Source organism: Crinia signifera, chromosome 7 (genome assembly GCF_055691185.1).
Source record: "Crinia signifera chromosome 7, ASM5569118v1, whole genome shotgun sequence".
Classification (NCBI taxonomy): domain Eukaryota; kingdom Metazoa; phylum Chordata; class Amphibia; order Anura; family Myobatrachidae; genus Crinia; species Crinia signifera.
Genome location: NC_139223.1, coordinates 141,908,593 through 141,931,140, shown reverse-complemented (window position 1 = coordinate 141,931,140; position 22,548 = coordinate 141,908,593). Strand labels below are relative to the sequence as shown.

The following is a 22,548-nucleotide window of genomic DNA, read 5'->3' as shown; positions in this document are numbered from 1 at the left end:
AGCTTAATACTTTGTTAAAGCCTTTTGTCTAAATCCACTGGGGGACCCTTCTCATGCTTCAGTGTAAAGTTGACCAATGTAACATATATATTTTGGGAGGTTGTTGTTGTTTCTCCCTTTTACATTCATTTTACTCATGGGGGAATTCAATATGGGATTCCGACTGTCTTGAGCCATTTTCGCCTAACTCGCTTGCAACTCGACAGCCGGTATTCAATGTTCCGGCAGTCCAGTGTCGGAATGTAGGCGTGTTGGTGAAAACGGCCCCGGATTGATGAAAAACGATCATGAATTTGACAATAGACAGCCGTTTCCAACAAAACATATCCGACTTTTACAGTCCGCCTTCAATGCTGTCAATAAGGGCAGAATTGAATAGGCGGCAGCCACTATTTCCCCCAGTAGAATATTGAATTGGGTAGCCTGCCCGGCTTGCTTTATAAAATAAGTTCCCTGCAGGATGTGGATATATGAGGGAAAAGCACAAACAGTTTAATTATATTTAAAGTGCCAAAGTTCTAACAGAGGCTCTAGTCCCCACAGTTCAGTGTCCACCACTTTAACATAGAAAATTATATAATGCAAATATAGTTTTCACGCCATTGTTATGATTCATTTAAGCCACTAAAGGCTAAACAAAGCATTGATACAGGTAGAAAAAACCACAGAAAAGTTTTTATTGGATGGAAGCGGTACTAATGAGGTAGGGGGGCTGCCCTTTCCTGTGACCGCCAATGATTTACACACAGGATTTTATGGTGAGGTTTATACTGTTGCAGATGACAGTTCATTATCCCACAAAAATAAATCCTAAAATGTTGCAAAGCATCAAAAGTAAAATTGGATGAGCGTTAATAAAAAGGAATTGCGAGGAAATATTGTTTGCATCTGTGTATCCCTGACTATTGCATACATTTGTTTCCCTACATACTTGCTTTAATTGTTTTGCCTCGTTTTTATTTTTTTTTATTAATATTTTTAAACATATGGTAAGTAATATTAGGCCTTTATCTACCTGCAACCCAGTCAACAGCAATCCCTCGGATTCCATTTCTCCCAATACCGCTTGTTATAACATTTCTCAAATAGGAGCCGTTGGGTTTAACGCGGCGGATCCCATTGTAAGCAGGGACGGTACTGCTGAAGTCACACCAGTAAATGAAACCAGATTGCACATGGACATCGACATGGAGAGCATTACGTCCTGTAGAAAACAAATACAGATTTTATCCTTGTCTATGAATGTGTCTTTACATATATATACCAGGAAATAAAAGAACAATACATCCTATCATACACAAAGCGGTACAGCTAGGTAGGTTATGGGGCTGGGAGCTTAAACTAAAGCCACAGTGCTCTGATAGGACAGGTGGGGAAGGGATGCAGTCATAAGGTTAACACTCACAAAGATGACAGCCGTAATGACAATACCAACATGGGGGAGCTTAGGTCTAAAAAGGGGGGGTTTTCTTGTGTTTGCAGAGGTGCAAACCAAAAAGACAGCAAACGCTTAGTGGGCGCACTCTTTTGATTTACAATATTGTAGATTAAGTATTTATGGATTTAATCTAAAACATAGCTTTTATTAACTTGGTTAAAAATAAGAGTCTGGCGCAATGAAATTAATTAAATATTGATTGTTAGGTTATTCATTATGGTTTTGTTGTGTGATTGTAAGGTATACAATTATATATTATATTCCGAATAAAATGATTTCAACCACACTTTTCTGTATCATTTACTGCATGTGATCATCTAAGGTATATGGACCAGAGTGACCGTAGGTTGCAAAAATGAAATCAATCCCCTGAAATAAATTGTATAGGGGGGGATTCGCTGCCCCACGTCAATATTAAAATTTGTAATTTTTAATTTTTAATTTTTTGCCTTAATGGCTGTTTATAGTAACACAGACAGTAGGCGGCTCCAAAAACACTAATCCTGCGGCGCTGTGCCCTGCACAAAAAATATACCACACCTGGACTTCTCCAGGGGTCACCCACCTGGATACTGCACAGGCCCTTCACTGCTTTACTTCCAAGTTCGGAAGGGTATTGGGCAGACCAGTGAGGTATGGTGGTATGAAAATAGGCGGGCTGAGGTCACAGGCAGTGGCTCTAGTTAACTGTCAGTATCACCAGAATTTTTACAGGCAGAATTTAAGGTAACGACCACAGATGTTTAAGTATGATAATAGATTTGGATGTTTGTTACTCCTTTTATGCGCACTGCGTTAACTGCTTTATCAATTAAATGTGCTGCTAGCTGCTTGCAGGTACTAACAATTATGCAGTTTTAAACAGCTGTAAAGAATGAATGAAAACACCGCAGAAGTTTTGGTACATTGATTAGGTATTGGTAGTTTTTTGCAGTGTTGATGGCTCTCAGTACTAGCTATTAATGCTACCAGTTAAATCACAATATTATCAGCTGGTTTCCTGAGTGTAGCAGGTGTGTGTACATAGACAGAGCCCTTCCGAGAGGGATCCCTGACAGACACTGGTAATGAGATGGTTAATAAATTCAGCAATTTAGTCAGTGACAAGCACCAGCAGATATCATTAATATGGGACTCTTGATTAAGTGAGACCACACACTATGAGATCGCAGCTCTATGGCAGACACTTGGAGTAATAGGCGCCTTATACTGGTATAACACGGCAGGGAGAATTAAGCATAGGTCAAAACTGAGTACCCTGCGTAGGGTGGCAATGGTAAATGCAGTTAAGCGGTCGGTGGAGCAGAGCTCAGATGCGACGGCAATCTGAGGTTGCTCCCATACCTTGACCCGCTCTGAATCCGGCAGGTAGCAGTGCTGTCCTGTACGTGTGAGGAGGGCTGTGTTAGCGCTGGATGATAGACGTCAGCGCAAGTGGCGGCTCCTGACTCCCGGGGTGGTGGGCGAGGTCCGGTTGGTATCTGGCTGACGAGCTGAGCTAGGGAAATCCCGACACTGGTTTCTGTGATGACGTGGGGGGCGGCTGGACACGTGTTTCGCCTCCGACGGCTTCTTCATGCAGCGCCATTTTGGTTGGGGGCATTTGCCCTTTATTCTATGTCCCGTCCTATCGGATAACTCATATTGTGATTGACAGGTGGCTCAACCATTGGGGAACGTGTGTTCAATAGTGTTCCAGGATTGTATGTAATTGCTTCACTTGTGGCCATTTTGGTTGAGGGAAACTCGCCCTGTCATTGTTATTGTTTTATGCTGTGGCATACATGTCTTTATAAGTGATGATTCTATATCAGTAGTATCATTATCATAAATGTCTTGTTCTTTTCAGCTTGTAATATAGTAATTAGAGTTTAATTGGTGGCCTCGTTTGGTTGGTTCCTAGGACGCCATTTTACTTGAGGGAAAGTTTGCCCATAATTGTATATATGCCATTGTGGCATGGTTCTTTCTAATATCAGCATAGTTGCTGTATACCGTGGTCCTAGGTATATGAGTGCCTATGGTTTGGTGGTGACATATCTTGTGCCTCACTTAACTGCGAATAGGATGGCTAAAGGCTGTTGATAATTTGCACTATTGTTTGGAGTATAATTTTTTTATGTTTAATTTTTGATTTTTTAATTTTTTTATTTTTTGTTTTTTATTTATTTTTTATTTATTTCTTGTTTTGATTTATTTGCAAACTAATTTTTGTTCATTATTTGGATTTTTGATTTTTTTGGTTTTGTATTAATAAAAAAATTGTAAGAAAAAGAGAAAAAGAAAAAAAGAAAAAAAGGAAAAAGAAAAAGAGAAAAACTGAATAAAGGTTGTAAAGTATTTTCACAACATGAATTATTTTGCCGTTATTAATACTTGGACGGTTGAACGGTTTTGCAGAGGTATTCATTTGGGCTTGTGGCTGCGCCCTGTTTGGTAATATTTGATCGATGACCCTGAAAGGTTAGAAATATTGGGACCTATTGCTGGTATCTGAGGATTCGAAGTAGTTCTTTTGTGAGGAACCCCTTATATTCTTCCTGCACCCCCATATATGGGTGTCTGGACTTTTGCATAGTTGGCCAGTCTTTGTCCATGGCAGGAGAGAAATTACGGTTACTTGATTAATTTAGGGTTAGGGTGTTCGGCATAAGGGTTGAAAATAAGGTTAGTGGTGCCCTGTGCTTACAACCTTGTGATATAACCTGAAGGTGTACATAATTAGTGTAGTGAATTAAAGTGCTGTTATTGACCTAGTATAGAGGTGGGATAACCTGGTTCCGGGTGTGGTTAAAATAATAATTACAATTATAAGTATGTGAGCTAGTACTGAGAGCCATCAACACTGCAAAAAACTACCAATACCTAATCAATGTACCAAAACTTCTGCGGTGTTTTCATTCATTCTTTACAGCTGTTTAAAACTGCATAATTGTTAGTACCTGCAAGCAGCTAGCAGCACATTTAATTGATAAAGCAGTTAACGCAGTGCGCATAAAAGGAGTAACAAACATCCAAATCTATTATCATACTTAAACATCTGTGGTCGTTACCTTAAATTCTGCCTGTAAAAATTCTGGTGATACTGACAGTTAACTAGAGCCACTGCCTGTGACCTCAGCCCGCCTATTTTCATACCACCATACCTCACTGGTCTGCCCAATACCCTTCCGAACTTGGAAGCCAAGCAGTGAAGGGCCTGTGCAGTATCCAGGTGGGTGACCCCTGGAGAAGTCCAGGTGTGGTATATTTTTTGTGCAGGGCACAGCGCCGCAGGATTAGTGTTTTTGGAGCCGCCTACTGTCTGTGTTACTATAAACAGCCATTAAGGCAAAAAATTAAAAATTAAAAATTACAAATTTTAATATTGACGTGGGGCAGCGAATCCCCCCCTATACAATTTATTTCAGGGGATTGATTTCATTTTTGCAACCTACGGTCACTCTGGTCCATATACCTTAGATGATCACATGCAGTAAATGATACAGAAAAGTGTGGTTGAAATCATTTTATTCGGAATATAATATATAATTGTATACCTTACAATCACACAACAAAACCATAATGAATAACCTAACAATCAATATTTAATTAATTTCATTGCGCCAGACTCTTATTTTTAACCAAGTTAATAAAAGCTATGTTTTAGATTAAATCCATAAATACTTAATCTACAATATTGTAAATCAAAAGAGTGCGCCCACTAAGCGTTTGCTGTCTTTTTGGTTTGCACCTCTGCAAACACAAGAAAACCCCCCCTTTTTCAGTCTATGTGCTGAACGCTGGGCGCACCACCAGCACCATAACCACCAGCATTAGCCAGAAGTGGTTCCTCATGCTGGTTATAATCCATTGAGTCTAATTAATATAGAATCCAACTACAGCTGTTGCGGGTCCACCCCCTCTCTTTCTGAGAATCTAACCCCACTGAGTTCTATCTCAGCTCTAGGCTCCAGCACGCTATCGGAGTATTGGTACACAGTTTACTAACTAAAAGCTTTAAAAAACTTGAAAACATTAACTATTCCCGTCATACTCCTGGAGTAAATACATTCACCAGTAAACATCAACTCAATGTCTAACTTCAGCCTCAAAAACGAACTACAGCAGAAGAGAAGAACAGATAACTTGGACAATATTTTTCCTAACACTTTGAACGAAACAATACCTGATTCCAACTGGACAGATGACTTACTCAAATTGAAATATACTCTCCAACGGCAGGTCAGGACAAACTGGGACCTAACAAGTTTGGAGAACTATTGCAGACTGAAAATTACCCCACGCGGCCTGCGCCCCAGAACATTCCCAGCCTTTGAACTGTGTACAGAAAATTTGAAAACTGAATGGGAAAACAGCCTGCTGAAGTGCTCCCAAGATCTAATGAACATTTTGATTCAGCACAACCTCCTGACTTTGGAAGCCATCTCAAAAGAAGTCGAATTGCTTGGTAAGAAATTAGAACCCTGGGAACAGACCCCAGCTTTCCAACAAAATTTTGAAAAAAATAAGAAAGACCTAGAAGAATACGAGAAGAACATCATTGAGAGGAAGAAATCGAAATTCCACAGGGACCAAATAGATTTCCAGACCGGACGAATTTTCAACTGGGCCAGAAGGAGCTATCGTAGGGAGAACCCAAGATACCCACCCTCAACATCAGACACGGAATTGTCCAGTGTGGATGACTATAGCGACGACAACTCGCATTCAGAGGACATAACACACAGCCGAAGTTCAAATCAACAACCACCAGCATCCACTTCAAGTCATCATATTGCGGAACCTTTTTTGGCCTATGGTCGGGGGAACAGAGGTCCCAAGCTAAAAACAAAAGAAAGACCAGAAGGAGCCGCACCAAGAGGAAGAAGGGACAGACCGAGATGGGAGCAGCAAATACCAAACCGCTATCCACAACGGGTCAGACAATCGAGGGATCAGGGGTATCAAGGTTACAGATAATTAATCTGTCATCACACAACCTCTCGGAAGTCCAACAGGAGGTATTACAAAAAGGTCTAACATTTTGCCCCACATCCACCTTTGACCGTTTTCAATGGGAGACAAACCTACAACTTTTCAGTCGAAAACTGTTACTGGCTAAATTCCATGCAAGAAAAGATCAATCCAGTACCTCAAACCTAGTATGGACCAGTCAGGAGCAGGAAGCCCTCTCAATACTGGAGGATCTGGAAAATGAGGAACAACAGATAGGATCCGTAAAGAGACCAGTATGCAAGCAAAGGTCAACCTTTTTCCCACCCTTCAATATTTGCCCGGAGGTACAAGTATTCACAAAGATGGTCTCACATGATCTAGACCAACTGCATATCAACAAAAAGCATCACAGATTTGCTGGGAACATCACCAAAGAACAACGAAAAGCGATTCAAGAAATTAAAGAATGGACAGATGTGGTACTGAAACCTTCAGACAAAGGAGGAAATATAGTGATCTGGCCCCTACAGCTATATCTTAAAGAGGCCAACAAACAGCTGGATGATAAGACGTGCTATACCAAAACCATTTTTGATCCCACTTCAAACTTCAAGACCCAATACGATCGCATCATAGATCAAGCTAAAAACAACAATGTCATCACTAAAACAGAGCATCAATTTCTTCAGACACCACACCCAAGGATAGCCACGTTCTACATGCTGCCAAAGGTTCATAAAAACCTCCTGGAACCACCCGGACGTCCGATAGTGTCGGGCAATGGAGCACTAATCGAGAAAGCATGCATATTCCTGGACACCCACTTAAGACAACATGTAACATCACTACCCTCGTATACCCAGGATACGGCGGATGTCCTAAAGAAATTACACGATGCATATCTGGATGAGAATGAGTTTTTGGTAAGTATGGATGTGGAAGCACTCTATACGAGTATAAAACATGAACTAGGAACCAAAGCTGTTCAATACTTCCTGGAAATGGGAGAAGTAGGTGACTTCCAAACTTTCCTTCTGGACCTACTAGACTTCGTCCTTCGGAAAAATTATTTTATTTTCAATCATCGGTACTACATCCAAGGAAGGGGGACGGCTATGGGGGCGGCCTGTGCCCCCACATACGCCAACCTCTTCCTTGGGTGGTGGGAACGTGAACACGTTTTTAATGACGACAATCACATCTATGAGGAGAATGTCACCATATGGATGAGGTACATAGATGACATTTGTCTGATCTGGAAAGGTACCGAACAATTACTCAAACAATTTATCCAAAATTTGAACCACAACTCTCTAAACCTAAAGTTAACGTATGAATACAGCTACACCAGTATTTCGTTTCTGGACTTGAGGATATATAGAGGACCAGATAACAAGATTGAGACCGAACTCTTCCGGAAAACCACAGCAACGAACAGCCTACTCCACAAATCAAGTGCCCACTTCCCTCCCACGGTAAACAATATACCAAAGGGCGAATATCTTAGGCTAAAACGCAACTGCTCAAGTGATGATGTATTTTCCTCCAAAAGCAAAGAACTAGCAGGAAGACTAAGAGAAAGGGGCTACTCGAACAGGTCTATCAAGAAAGCTCAAAAAATGGTACAATCCACCAACCGATCACAAATCTTATTTCATGAGAAACAGATTACCCCAAAACCAACTGCCAACACAATCAGGTTTGTAGGCAACTTCTGCTCGGAATGGCGACAAATCAAAAGTATAATCCAAAAACATTGGCCTATTATACTCAATGATGAAGATCTGTCGACCAAACTCAAACCTAAAGTCGACATGAGCTGGAGACGCGCCCCAAATTTTAAAGACCAACTGGTGCGGAGTCATCTCATCCAAGAAAAGCCTAGAAATGATCTACCCAGCGGCAGCTACCCGTGTGGAAGCTGTAAAATCTGCCAATATATCAACAAATCGAAGGAAATACAAGACAAATATGGGCAGAGTATACCAATAAAAGATTACTTCAACTGTAGAAGTAAAAACCTGATCTATTGTATCACCTGTGACTGCAATATGCACTATGTTGGGATGACTTCTCGCATGCTAAAAATACGAGCCCTAGAACATCTGGGAAACATTCGGAATGTACTCACCGACTCAGCCAAAATGAAACAACTTACCACTGTGGCGAGGCATTTCAAACAGGCTCACCAAGGCAAACCCAAAGGCTTTACCATTCGGGGGCTGGAACAAATTCAGCTGGGCCAGAGGGGTGGAGACCTGAACCAAACCCTGCTGCAAAGGGAGAGCAAATGGATCTTCCGTCTGGGATCTCTAACCCCAAGAGGTCTAAATGAAGACATTAAGTATGGGGCATTTCTGAAATGAATTTCTCACAGCTTCCATGGAAGCAATATCACCATCATTAGAATCAACCAAGAATCGGCATATGATATACCCCAAACCAACTTTCTATTGAAGTACAATACCATAAAATAATTCTCAAAACCCTCACAGGTATCCATCACCTTCTTTATCACATGGTTCCCCAACCTAGTATCTACCCAAAATATTTTTCACTCTCTCACGCATATCACGAGTTTGCCTCAGGTATTTTTCACGGCTTTGGCACCGCACAACCAGATACTATGGTCCCTCACTCAGTAATAATATAACACTTAACAAATTCCTTTTCTTACCATATCCCCAATCACAGGCTGCCCAACCTGGGCATGGCTCACATACTTATAATTGTAATTATTATTTTAACCACACCCGGAACCAGGTTATCCCACCTCTATACTAGGTCAATAACAGCACTTTAATTCACTACACTAATTATGTACACCTTCAGGTTATATCACAAGGTTGTAAGCACAGGGCACCACTAACCTTATTTTCAACCCTTATGCCGAACACCCTAACCCTAAATTAATCAAGTAACCGTAATTTCTCTCCTGCCATGGACAAAGACTGGCCAACTATGCAAAAGTCCAGACACCCATATATGGGGGTGCAGGAAGAATATAAGGGGTTCCTCACAAAAGAACTACTTCGAATCCTCAGATACCAGCAATAGGTCCCAATATTTCTAACCTTTCAGGGTCATCGATCAAATATTACCAAACAGGGCGCAGCCACAAGCCCAAATGAATACCTCTGCAAAACCGTTCAACCGTCCAAGTATTAATAACGGCAAAATAATTCATGTTGTGAAAATACTTTACAACCTTTATTCAGTTTTTCTCTTTTTCTTTTTCCTTTTTTTCTTTTTTTCTTTTTCTCTTTTTCTTACAATTTTTTTATTAATACAAAACCAAAAAAATCAAAAATCCAAATAATGAACAAAAATTAGTTTGCAAATAAATCAAAACAAGAAATAAATAAAAAATAAATAAAAAACAAAAAATAAAAAAATTAAAAAATCAAAAATTAAACATAAAAAAATTATACTCCAAACAATAGTGCAAATTATCAACAGCCTTTAGCCATCCTATTCGCAGTTAAGTGAGGCACAAGATATGTCACCACCAAACCATAGGCACTCATATACCTAGGACCACGGTATACAGCAACTATGCTGATATTAGAAAGAACCATGCCACAATGGCATATATACAATTATGGGCAAACTTTCCCTCAAGTAAAATGGCGTCCTAGGAACCAACCAAACGAGGCCACCAATTAAACTCTAATTACTATATTACAAGCTGAAAAGAACAAGACATTTATGATAATGATACTACTGATATAGAATCATCACTTATAAAGACATGTATGCCACAGCATAAAACAATAACAATGACAGGGCGAGTTTCCCTCAACCAAAATGGCCACAAGTGAAGCAATTACATACAATCCTGGAACACTATTGAACACACGTTCCCCAATGGTTGAGCCACCTGTCAATCACAATATGAGTTATCCGATAGGACGGGACATAGAATAAAGGGCAAATGCCCCCAACCAAAATGGCGCTGCATGAAGAAGCCGTCGGAGGCGAAACACGTGTCCAGCCGCCCCCCACGTCATCACAGAAACCAGTGTCGGGATTTCCCTAGCTCAGCTCGTCAGCCAGATACCAACCGGACCTCGCCCACCACCCCGGGAGTCAGGAGCCGCCACTTGCGCTGACGTCTATCATCCAGCGCTAACACAGCCCTCCTCACACGTACAGGACAGCACTGCTACCTGCCGGATTCAGAGCGGGTCAAGGTATGGGAGCAACCTCAGATTGCCGTCGCATCTGAGCTCTGCTCCACCGACCGCTTAACTGCATTTACCATTGCCACCCTACGCAGGGTACTCAGTTTTGACCTATGCTTAATTCTCCCTGCCGTGTTATACCAGTATAAGGCGCCTATTACTCCAAGTGTCTGCCATAGAGCTGCGATCTCATAGTGTGTGGTCTCACTTAATCAAGAGTCCCATATTAATGATATCTGCTGGTGCTTGTCACTGACTAAATTGCTGAATTTATTAACCATCTCATTACCAGTGTCTGTCAGGGATCCCTCTCGGAAGGGCTCTGTCTATGTACACACACCTGCTACACTCAGGAAACCAGCTGATAATATTGTGATTTAACTGGTAGCATTAATAGCTAGTACTGAGAGCCATCAACACTGCAAAAAACTACCAATACCTAATCAATGTACCAAAACTTCTGCGGTGTTTTCATTCATTCTTTACAGCTGTTTAAAACTGCATAATTGTTAGTACCTGCAAGCAGCTAGCAGCACATTTAATTGATAAAGCAGTTAACGCAGTGCGCATAAAAGGAGTAACAAACATCCAAATCTATTATCATACTTAAACATCTGTGGTCGTTACCTTAAATTCTGCCTGTAAAAATTCTGGTGATACTGACAGTTAACTAGAGCCACTGCCTGTGACCTCAGCCCGCCTATTTTCATACCACCATACCTCACTGGTCTGCCCAATACCCTTCCGAACTTGGAAGCCAAGCAGTGAAGGGCCTGTGCAGTATCCAGGTGGGTGACCCCTGGAGAAGTCCAGGTGTGGTATATTTTTTGTGCAGGGCACAGCGCCGCAGGATTAGTGTTTTTGGAGCCGCCTACTGTCTGTGTTACTATAAACAGCCATTAAGGCAAAAAATTAAAAATTAAAAATTACAAATTTTAATATTGACGTGGGGCAGCGAATCCCCCCCTATACAATTTATTTCAGGGGATTGATTTCATTTTTGCAACCTACGGTCACTCTGGTCCATATACCTTAGATGATCACATGCAGTAAATGATACAGAAAAGTGTGGTTGAAATCATTTTATTCGGAATATAATATATAATTGTATACCTTACAATCACACAACAAAACCATAATGAATAACCTAACAATCAATATTTAATTAATTTCATTGCGCCAGACTCTTATTTTTAACCAAGTTAATAAAAGCTATGTTTTAGATTAAATCCATAAATACTTAATCTACAATATTGTAAATCAAAAGAGTGCGCCCACTAAGCGTTTGCTGTCTTTTTGGTTTGCACCTCTGCAAACACAAGAAAACCCCCCCTTTTTCAGTCTATGTGCTGAACGCTGGGCGCACCACCAGCACCATAACCACCAGCATTAGCCAGAAGTGGTTCCTCATGCTGGTTATAATCCATTGAGTCTAATTAATATAGAATCCAACTACAGCTGTTGCGGGTCCACCCCCTCTCTTTCTAAGAATCTAACCCCACTGAGTTCTATCTCAGCTCTAGGATCCAGCACGCTATCGGAGTATTGGTACACAGTTTACTAACTAAAAGCTTTAAAAAACTTGAAAACATTAACTATTCCCGTCATACTCCTGGAGTAAATACATTCACCAGTAAACATCAACTCAATGTCTAACTTCAGCCTCAAAAACGAACTACAGCAGAAGAGAAGAACAGATAACTTGGACAATATTTTTCCTAACACTTTGAACGAAACAATACCTGATTCCAACTGGACAGATGACTTACTCAAATTGAAATATACTCTCCAACGGCAGGTCAGGACAAACTGGGACCTAACAAGTTTGGAGAACTATTGCAGACTGAAAATTACCCCACGCGGCCTGCGCCCCAGAACATTCCCAGCCTTTGAACTGTGTACAGAAAATTTGAAAACTGAATGGGAAAACAGCCTGCTGAAGTGCTCCCAAGATCTAATGAACATTTTGATTCAGCACAACCTCCTGACTTTGGAAGCCATCTCAAAAGAAGTCGAATTGCTTGGTAAGAAATTAGAACCCTGGGAACAGACCCCAGCTTTCCAACAAAATTTTGAAAAAAATAAGAAAGACCTAGAAGAATACGAGAAGAACATCATTGAGAGGAAGAAATCGAAATTCCACAGGGACCAAATAGATTTCCAGACCGGACGAATTTTCAACTGGGCCAGAAGGAGCTATCGTAGGGAGAACCCAAGATACCCACCCTCAACATCAGACACGGAATTGTCCAGTGTGGATGACTATAGCGACGACAACTCGCATTCAGAGGACATAACACACAGCCGAAGTTCAAATCAACAACCACCAGCATCCACTTCAAGTCATCATATTGCGGAACCTTTTTTGGCCTATGGTCGGGGGAACAGAGGTCCCAAGCTAAAAACAAAAGAAAGACCAGAAGGAGCCGCACCAAGAGGAAGAAGGGACAGACCGAGATGGGAGCAGCAAATACCAAACCGCTATCCACAACGGGTCAGACAATCGAGGGATCAGGGGTATCAAGGTTACAGATAATTAATCTGTCATCACACAACCTCTCGGAAGTCCAACAGGAGGTATTACAAAAAGGTCTAACATTTTGCCCCACATCCACCTTTGACCGTTTTCAATGGGAGACAAACCTACAACTTTTCAGTCGAAAACTGTTACTGGCTAAATTCCATGCAAGAAAAGATCAATCCAGTACCTCAAACCTAGTATGGACCAGTCAGGAGCAGGAAGCCCTCTCAATACTGGAGGATCTGGAAAATGAGGAACAACAGATAGGATCCGTAAAGAGACCAGTATGCAAGCAAAGGTCAACCTTTTTCCCACCCTTCAATATTTGCCCGGAGGTACAAGTATTCACAAAGATGGTCTCACATGATCTAGACCAACTGCATATCAACAAAAAGCATCACAGATTTGCTGGGAACATCACCAAAGAACAACGAAAAGCGATTCAAGAAATTAAAGAATGGACAGATGTGGTACTGAAACCTTCAGACAAAGGAGGAAATATAGTGATCTGGCCCCTACAGCTATATCTTAAAGAGGCCAACAAACAGCTGGATGATAAGACGTGCTATACCAAAACCATTTTTGATCCCACTTCAAACTTCAAGACCCAATACGATCGCATCATAGATCAAGCTAAAAACAACAATGTCATCACTAAAACAGAGCATCAATTTCTTCAGACACCACACCCAAGGATAGCCACGTTCTACATGCTGCCAAAGGTTCATAAAAACCTCCTGGAACCACCCGGACGTCCGATAGTGTCGGGCAATGGAGCACTAATCGAGAAAGCATGCATATTCCTGGACACCCACTTAAGACAACATGTAACATCACTACCCTCGTATACCCAGGATACGGCGGATGTCCTAAAGAAATTACACGATGCATATCTGGATGAGAATGAGTTTTTGGTAAGTATGGATGTGGAAGCACTCTATACGAGTATAAAACATGAACTAGGAACCAAAGCTGTTCAATACTTCCTGGAAATGGGAGAAGTAGGTGACTTCCAAACTTTCCTTCTGGACCTACTAGACTTCGTCCTTCGGAAAAATTATTTTATTTTCAATCATCGGTACTACATCCAAGGAAGGGGGACGGCTATGGGGGCGGCCTGTGCCCCCACATACGCCAACCTCTTCCTTGGGTGGTGGGAACGTGAACACGTTTTTAATGACGACAATCACATCTATGAGGAGAATGTCACCATATGGATGAGGTACATAGATGACATTTGTCTGATCTGGAAAGGTACCGAACAATTACTCAAACAATTTATCCAAAATTTGAACCACAACTCTCTAAACCTAAAGTTAACGTATGAATACAGCTACACCAGTATTTCGTTTCTGGACTTGAGGATATATAGAGGACCAGATAACAAGATTGAGACCGAACTCTTCCGGAAAACCACAGCAACGAACAGCCTACTCCACAAATCAAGTGCCCACTTCCCTCCCACGGTAAACAATATACCAAAGGGCGAATATCTTAGGCTAAAACGCAACTGCTCAAGTGATGATGTATTTTCCTCCAAAAGCAAAGAACTAGCAGGAAGACTAAGAGAAAGGGGCTACTCGAACAGGTCTATCAAGAAAGCTCAAAAAATGGTACAATCCACCAACCGATCACAAATCTTATTTCATGAGAAACAGATTACCCCAAAACCAACTGCCAACACAATCAGGTTTGTAGGCAACTTCTGCTCGGAATGGCGACAAATCAAAAGTATAATCCAAAAACATTGGCCTATTATACTCAATGATGAAGATCTGTCGACCAAACTCAAACCTAAAGTCGACATGAGCTGGAGACGCGCCCCAAATTTTAAAGACCAACTGGTGCGGAGTCATCTCATCCAAGAAAAGCCTAGAAATGATCTACCCAGCGGCAGCTACCCGTGTGGAAGCTGTAAAATCTGCCAATATATCAACAAATCGAAGGAAATACAAGACAAATATGGGCAGAGTATACCAATAAAAGATTACTTCAACTGTAGAAGTAAAAACCTGATCTATTGTATCACCTGTGACTGCAATATGCACTATGTTGGGATGACTTCTCGCATGCTAAAAATACGAGCCCTAGAACATCTGGGAAACATTCGGAATGTACTCACCGACTCAGCCAAAATGAAACAACTTACCACTGTGGCGAGGCATTTCAAACAGGCTCACCAAGGCAAACCCAAAGGCTTTACCATTCGGGGGCTGGAACAAATTCAGCTGGGCCAGAGGGGTGGAGACCTGAACCAAACCCTGCTGCAAAGGGAGAGCAAATGGATCTTCCGTCTGGGATCTCTAACCCCAAGAGGTCTAAATGAAGACATTAAGTATGGGGCATTTCTGAAATGAATTTCTCACAGCTTCCATGGAAGCAATATCACCATCATTAGAATCAACCAAGAATCGGCATATGATATACCCCAAACCAACTTTCTATTGAAGTACAATACCATAAAATAATTCTCAAAACCCTCACAGGTATCCATCACCTTCTTTATCACATGGTTCCCCAACCTAGTATCTACCCAAAATATTTTTCACTCTCTCACGCATATCACGAGTTTGCCTCAGGTATTTTTCACGGCTTTGGCACCGCACAACCAGATACTATGGTCCCTCACTCAGTAATAATATAACACTTAACAAATTCCTTTTCTTACCATATCCCCAATCACAGGCTGCCCAACCTGGGCATGGCTCACATACTTATAATTGTAATTATTATTTTAACCACACCCGGAACCAGGTTATCCCACCTCTATACTAGGTCAATAACAGCACTTTAATTCACTACACTAATTATGTACACCTTCAGGTTATATCACAAGGTTGTAAGCACAGGGCACCACTAACCTTATTTTCAACCCTTATGCCGAACACCCTAACCCTAAATTAATCAAGTAACCGTAATTTCTCTCCTGCCATGGACAAAGACTGGCCAACTATGCAAAAGTCCAGACACCCATATATGGGGGTGCAGGAAGAATATAAGGGGTTCCTCACAAAAGAACTACTTCGAATCCTCAGATACCAGCAATAGGTCCCAATATTTCTAACCTTTCAGGGTCATCGATCAAATATTACCAAACAGGGCGCAGCCACAAGCCCAAATGAATACCTCTGCAAAACCGTTCAACCGTCCAAGTATTAATAACGGCAAAATAATTCATGTTGTGAAAATACTTTACAACCTTTATTCAGTTTTTCTCTTTTTCTTTTTCCTTTTTTTCTTTTTTTCTTTTTCTCTTTTTCTTACAATTTTTTTATTAATACAAAACCAAAAAAATCAAAAATCCAAATAATGAACAAAAATTAGTTTGCAAATAAATCAAAACAAGAAATAAATAAAAAATAAATAAAAAACAAAAAATAAAAAAATTAAAAAATCAAAAATTAAACATAAAAAAATTATACTCCAAACAATAGTGCAAATTATCAACAGCCTTTAGCCATCCTATTCGCAGTTAAGTGAGGCACAAGATATGTCACCACCAAACCATAGGCACTCATATACCTAGGACCACGGTATACAGCAACTATGCTGATATTAGAAAGAACCATGCCACAATGGCATATATACAATTATGGGCAAACTTTCCCTCAAGTAAAATGGCGTCCTAGGAACCAACCAAACGAGGCCACCAATTAAACTCTAATTACTATATTACAAGCTGAAAAGAACAAGACATTTATGATAATGATACTACTGATATAGAATCATCACTTATAAAGACATGTATGCCACAGCATAAAACAATAACAATGACAGGGCGAGTTTCCCTCAACCAAAATGGCCACAAGTGAAGCAATTACATACAATCCTGGAACACTATTGAACACACGTTCCCCAATGGTTGAGCCACCTGTCAATCACAATATGAGTTATCCGATAGGACGGGACATAGAATAAAGGGCAAATGCCCCCAACCAAAATGGCGCTGCATGAAGAAGCCGTCGGAGGCGAAACACGTGTCCAGCCGCCCCCCACGTCATCACAGAAACCAGTGTCGGGATTTCCCTAGCTCAGCTCGTCAGCCAGATACCAACCGGACCTCGCCCACCACCCCGGGAGTCAGGAGCCGCCACTTGCGCTGACGTCTATCATCCAGCGCTAACACAGCCCTCCTCACACGTACAGGACAGCACTGCTACCTGCCGGATTCAGAGCGGGTCAAGGTATGGGAGCAACCTCAGATTGCCGTCGCATCTGAGCTCTGCTCCACCGACCGCTTAACTGCATTTACCATTGCCACCCTACGCAGGGTACTCAGTTTTGACCTATGCTTAATTCTCCCTGCCGTGTTATACCAGTATAAGGCGCCTATTACTCCAAGTGTCTGCCATAGAGCTGCGATCTCATAGTGTGTGGTCTCACTTAATCAAGAGTCCCATATTAATGATATCTGCTGGTGCTTGTCACTGACTAAATTGCTGAATTTATTAACCATCTCATTACCAGTGTCTGTCAGGGATCCCTCTCGGAAGGGCTCTGTCTATGTACACACACCTGCTACACTCAGGAAACCAGCTGATAATATTGTGATTTAACTGGTAGCATTAATAGCTAGTACTGAGAGCCATCAACACTGCAAAAAACTACCAATACCTAATCAATGTACCAAAACTTCTGCGGTGTTTTCATTCATTCTTTACAGCTGTTTAAAACTGCATAATTGTTAGTACCTGCAAGCAGCTAGCAGCACATTTAATTGATAAAGCAGTTAACGCAGTGCGCATAAAAGGAGTAACAAACATCCAAATCTATTATCATACTTAAACATCTGTGGTCGTTACCTTAAATTCTGCCTGTAAAAATTCTGGTGATACTGACAGTTAACTAGAGCCACTGCCTGTGACCTCAGCCCGCCTATTTTCATACCACCATACCTCACTGGTCTGCCCAATACCCTTCCGAACTTGGAAGCCAAGCAGTGAAGGGCCTGTGCAGTATCCAGGTGGGTGACCCCTGGAGAAGTCCAGGTGTGGTATATTTTTTGTGCAGGGCACAGCGCCGCAGGATTAGTGTTTTTGGAGCCGCCTACTGTCTGTGTTACTATAAACAGCCATTAAGGCAAAAAATTAAAAATTAAAAATTACAAATTTTAATATTGACGTGGGGCAGCGAATCCCCCCCTATACAATTTATTTCAGGGGATTGATTTCATTTTTGCAACCTACGGTCACTCTGGTCCATATACCTTAGATGATCACATGCAGTAAATGATACAGAAAAGTGTGGTTGAAATCATTTTATTCGGAATATAATATATAATTGTATACCTTACAATCACACAACAAAACCATAATGAATAACCTAACAATCAATATTTAATTAATTTCATTGCGCCAGACTCTTATTTTTAACCAAGTTAATAAAAGCTATGTTTTAGATTAAATCCATAAATACTTAATCTACAATATTGTAAATCAAAAGAGTGCGCCCACTAAGCGTTTGCTGTCTTTTTGGTTTGCACCTCTGCAAACACAAGAAAACCCCCCCTTTTTCAGTCTATGTGCTGAACGCTGGGCGCACCACCAGCACCATAACCACCAGCATTAGCCAGAAGTGGTTCCTCATGCTGGTTATAATCCATTGAGTCTAATTAATATAGAATCCAACTACAGCTGTTGCGGGTCCACCCCCTCTCTTTCTAAGGAGCTTAGGTCTAGGCTGTGGAGAGGGGGTGGAGGGAAGGGTTAGGCACAAGGAGAGGCTTTGGGGTATGGGGGTTAGGGACAGGGGAGAATACTCACTGTTTGTCCTCAGATGTCTGTGCAGGAACTGCTGGGCATATCAACATTTCAATCTTGTCTACATTCTTATATTGACTTTATGAATGTTGGCATGATGAATGTCAACCTTGTATATCACACCCGGGCAGAAGTTTCCCATAGCAACCAATAAGCTTCTAGCTGTCATTTTAGATAAATGACAGGAACAGTAGAAGCTGATTGGTTGCTTTGCTTCATGGGTCCTCTGGAAGTATTGATACATCTTCTCATAATGCCATAAGCTTGGCGTCTTCTATATTTATTTAACATCAATATAACATTAGAGCAACAGTCAGACTGTTACCCTGAGACCTCAGCGCAATTGCCAATTGCGTCCTCTGACCATGTAATGCCAGCCTTGTTATACACAGATGGGGCATGTCATGTGGGATAGAGGGGGGTAAACTCTGTCCTAAAAGTCCTTTTACATTAGAGCTAATTCATGAACATAAAGTAAATTAACAGTTTTAAACGAAATAAAAAATAAAAAAATTACATTTACATCTGTGTTATTGCAAGTAAACATTTCCACAAATTCTCTTTAATAGTTATAGCAGAAATATATTTAAATAATAATAATGAAGTGGCAGATTTATTAAGATCGGTGAAGTGATAATGTGGCTGGTCATTTCCTGGCAGTTAGGGGCAGATTGGCCATTGATAAAGAAGCAGCCACTTTATCACACCACCAAGCCTAATACATCTGCCCCTTAATCTGTTTAGTGAGCCTGCAGGCAGCAGCAATATTGGAACAGTGCAGGTAACAGTCACTGTAGCCCGATTATGACAGTATTTGTCTTATCACTGTAACTTTGATTTCTGCGTTGTGCTCCTACAAACTACTTTACATCCAATGTTATACATCTGCAAATGACTTCACATCCAAAATCACCACAGGTCTAAAGCAAAAAATAACACCTACCGCGCCCGGCTATTGGCGTCATGGCTTCAGAGTGATCGGCAGATTCTAAGCTGAAGGCTTTGACTGCTGACAGCATAGACACTACTATGAAGGAGTTGTACGGGGTGCATGTTCTGTTGTCAGCGTTCAGGCTATATCCAGTGGTACAGGCACAAGAGAACTTGCCATCAGGTTTGGGCAAGCACAGCTGCTGACAAGTGTCAGGGTTATTGCTGCAGCCATTAGAAGAACCAGATGTAACTGAGTAGGAAATAAACAAATATTAGATAATGTTGTTTATGAAGACAACAAAAATATAAATTGTACAATACAATCGTTACGTATACTCTTAATTCTGGTGTAATACGCTCACTATATACAGTCATCCAATTGCTGCATCTCATCTCTACCACATGCATACAGAGATGCAAAACTGGCCGAACATTGGTTGCACCATTGATCATCTTAGCAAACCCTATATCCTTTGCCATTGTAACTGTGTACACAAATACAGTCGCAGGCTGAGACACGCTACCATTGTGATCACACCATGCCTGCATTTGACTATGAAGCCTTGCGTTACCTCTCATAAATGCCCACTGACTGTCAATCACCTTACAAATCCTCACTGTAGCCAGCATCTGACTGCAGCACTAACACATGCACAGTAGACAACAACTACAAATATCTGCATTGCATTCACCTCTGAATCATGTCCGTAGTGCAGTCACATAGATGTGGCAAATGTATCTGCCCTACCTATGTATATATGTGTCTACCCAACATCCTGGTCTCCGTTCAGGTAATTTATCACCTGGGAGAAGATCAGCAAGAGGTCATATCAGCAAGATTAGATGTGTAATGTAAGGATGACTAGTATTATAAATTTGAATACATATTTTGTATGATTGTATAAACTGAGAGGCCTATTGTCTTTTCCAGGTGCCTTTGATATGTTTCTTATCAGGAGAAATAAGGTTTTCATTCCCTATCAAAGCCGCTAATAGTTTGTGACTAAAAGAACACTAACTGATGAATATGTTTGACATTGGATATTATTCGTTGATAAAAGTTGGTAGAACTTGGGAAAACATTATATTGACTCCTCCTCTTTCCCCTGTTATGTCTCTCTATTCCCAACACAGTTATCTACAAACAAAACATCAAGGCACCACAGGAGCACTCCATGGCAACAAACAGATATGTTTTAGTACTTTTATCATTTCTGGGTAAAGGTTGCCATCTTGCTAGAACGATTATTTACCAACCAAGCGCATTAGCACATCCGTCTCCTCCATAACTTCTTTCAAAATATTACTTGGCAAATTAAATCACATCTCTCTGGCCAATCAGTATACAGTGTGGAAAAATGAGTACACATCCAATAAAATCCCAGGCACCAAAACCAAGGTCATCTCACTTAATTACCAATTTAAGAGCGGTCAAGTGAGACATGACTAACATACTGCTGTTAAATATAAAATACGATTTTACAATGGACGAGAGACCCAATCTACTAATTCCACCCTCCATTTTGTCCAAATTAAATGGGATATTTTTGCATATTTTTAACATTAGTCTTTAAAACCAAGATACTCACTGTCTCTGTAATGGACACGTAGACACTTAAGGCCCGGGACATTGTCTCTCAGCACCACTCTGTTTGACCCTGTGGACTTATCCACCCTCTCAATGGCTTCATAGTCACGGTCCGTATAATACAGGAAGTTCTCATGCACGGCTATACCCCAGGGGTGCGATAGGTGCTGCACCACAGTAATCCGGTTTCTGCCATCCACATTGGCTCTTTCAATCTAAAAAGTCAGTTATAGTTTTATTACAAAATTTACAGTACCTTCTTTAAAAAGTGTAATTCTATGAACTTAATTCTAATTCTAATAATTACATATGTTTATACAAATATGGTTCAAGAAGAGTTAACATTGTCTGATTTAATAGCACTGTGCACCTTGCACATGCTATTAGTTATATGGACCCTGCAGGCCCCACTGCCTGAGGGCCCATCCCTCCACCAGGGATAAGTTTCCAGGCTGTGAAATTGAATTGTACGTATGGTACATTATACTGCACAGGACTATGGGGTATTTCTACAGTGCATTGCTGTTATTAATTTGGTGCATTATCAGGCATGCACTAGGAGTATTTACTATATATATTTATCAAGGGACCCAGGCCATGCACTCTGTAATGGTTAGACAAGCCTCTATGGTTGCTGGCCACATGCGCCCCTCAGGGGCGGATTTAGGTGCCAGGCCACCCATAGGCACAATATTCTTGGCCGCCCCCCTCCCCCAATTAGATGTGAGGGGAACTGGGGGGAGAGAGAAACGGTGGGCAGATAGAGGGATAGAGATGAGACAGGAGGGGAGGAGAAAGAGTTAGAAAGAGGTGAGGCAGGTGGAGAGCACACAGAAGAGACAAGTACCTGTATGTGGGGGAGAGAAAAACCGAGAAGAGAGAGGGTCCCCCCACCCACCAGTACAGGCTGCAATGTGCCTTCCCCTCTTCCCCTTCTGTATTGGTGGCAATGTGTACCTGAAAGCCATTGCCCCTGGTGTCTGTTGGCTATGCGCAGGGTCCCCAGGTCTTCCTTCAGCTATGGTGCTGGGACGGAGGTTGCGCTGCTGGCGGTACAATGGTACCGCGGCTCACTGCCCCAGGTATCCCCACCTCACCAGTGTCGGGTCTGCAGCAGGGTGAGCATGGGACTGTGGCAGTGCTGGAGGGGGGGCTGGATGTCAGGGTCTTTCTCTCACCAGCCCAGG

General features: G+C 41.4%; 1 protein-coding gene across 3 annotated transcripts in view; it reads right to left on the bottom strand.

The window, feature by feature from the left end:
* Nucleotides 1-22,548, bottom strand: part of LRP2 (LDL receptor related protein 2) — a 278,226-nt gene that overhangs the window by 121,680 nt on the left and 133,998 nt on the right. For all 3 annotated transcript variants that reach the window (XM_083153889.1, XM_083153890.1, XM_083153891.1), the window contains 3 exons: nucleotides 21,363-21,576; nucleotides 19,784-20,023; nucleotides 1,016-1,204 (listed from right to left, as the gene is read on the bottom strand). In XM_083153889.1, coding sequence (XP_083010015.1) covers nucleotides 1,016-1,204; nucleotides 19,784-20,023; nucleotides 21,363-21,576 — 643 coding nt within the window. The remainder of the gene's footprint in view (nucleotides 1-1,015; nucleotides 1,205-19,783; nucleotides 20,024-21,362; nucleotides 21,577-22,548) is intronic.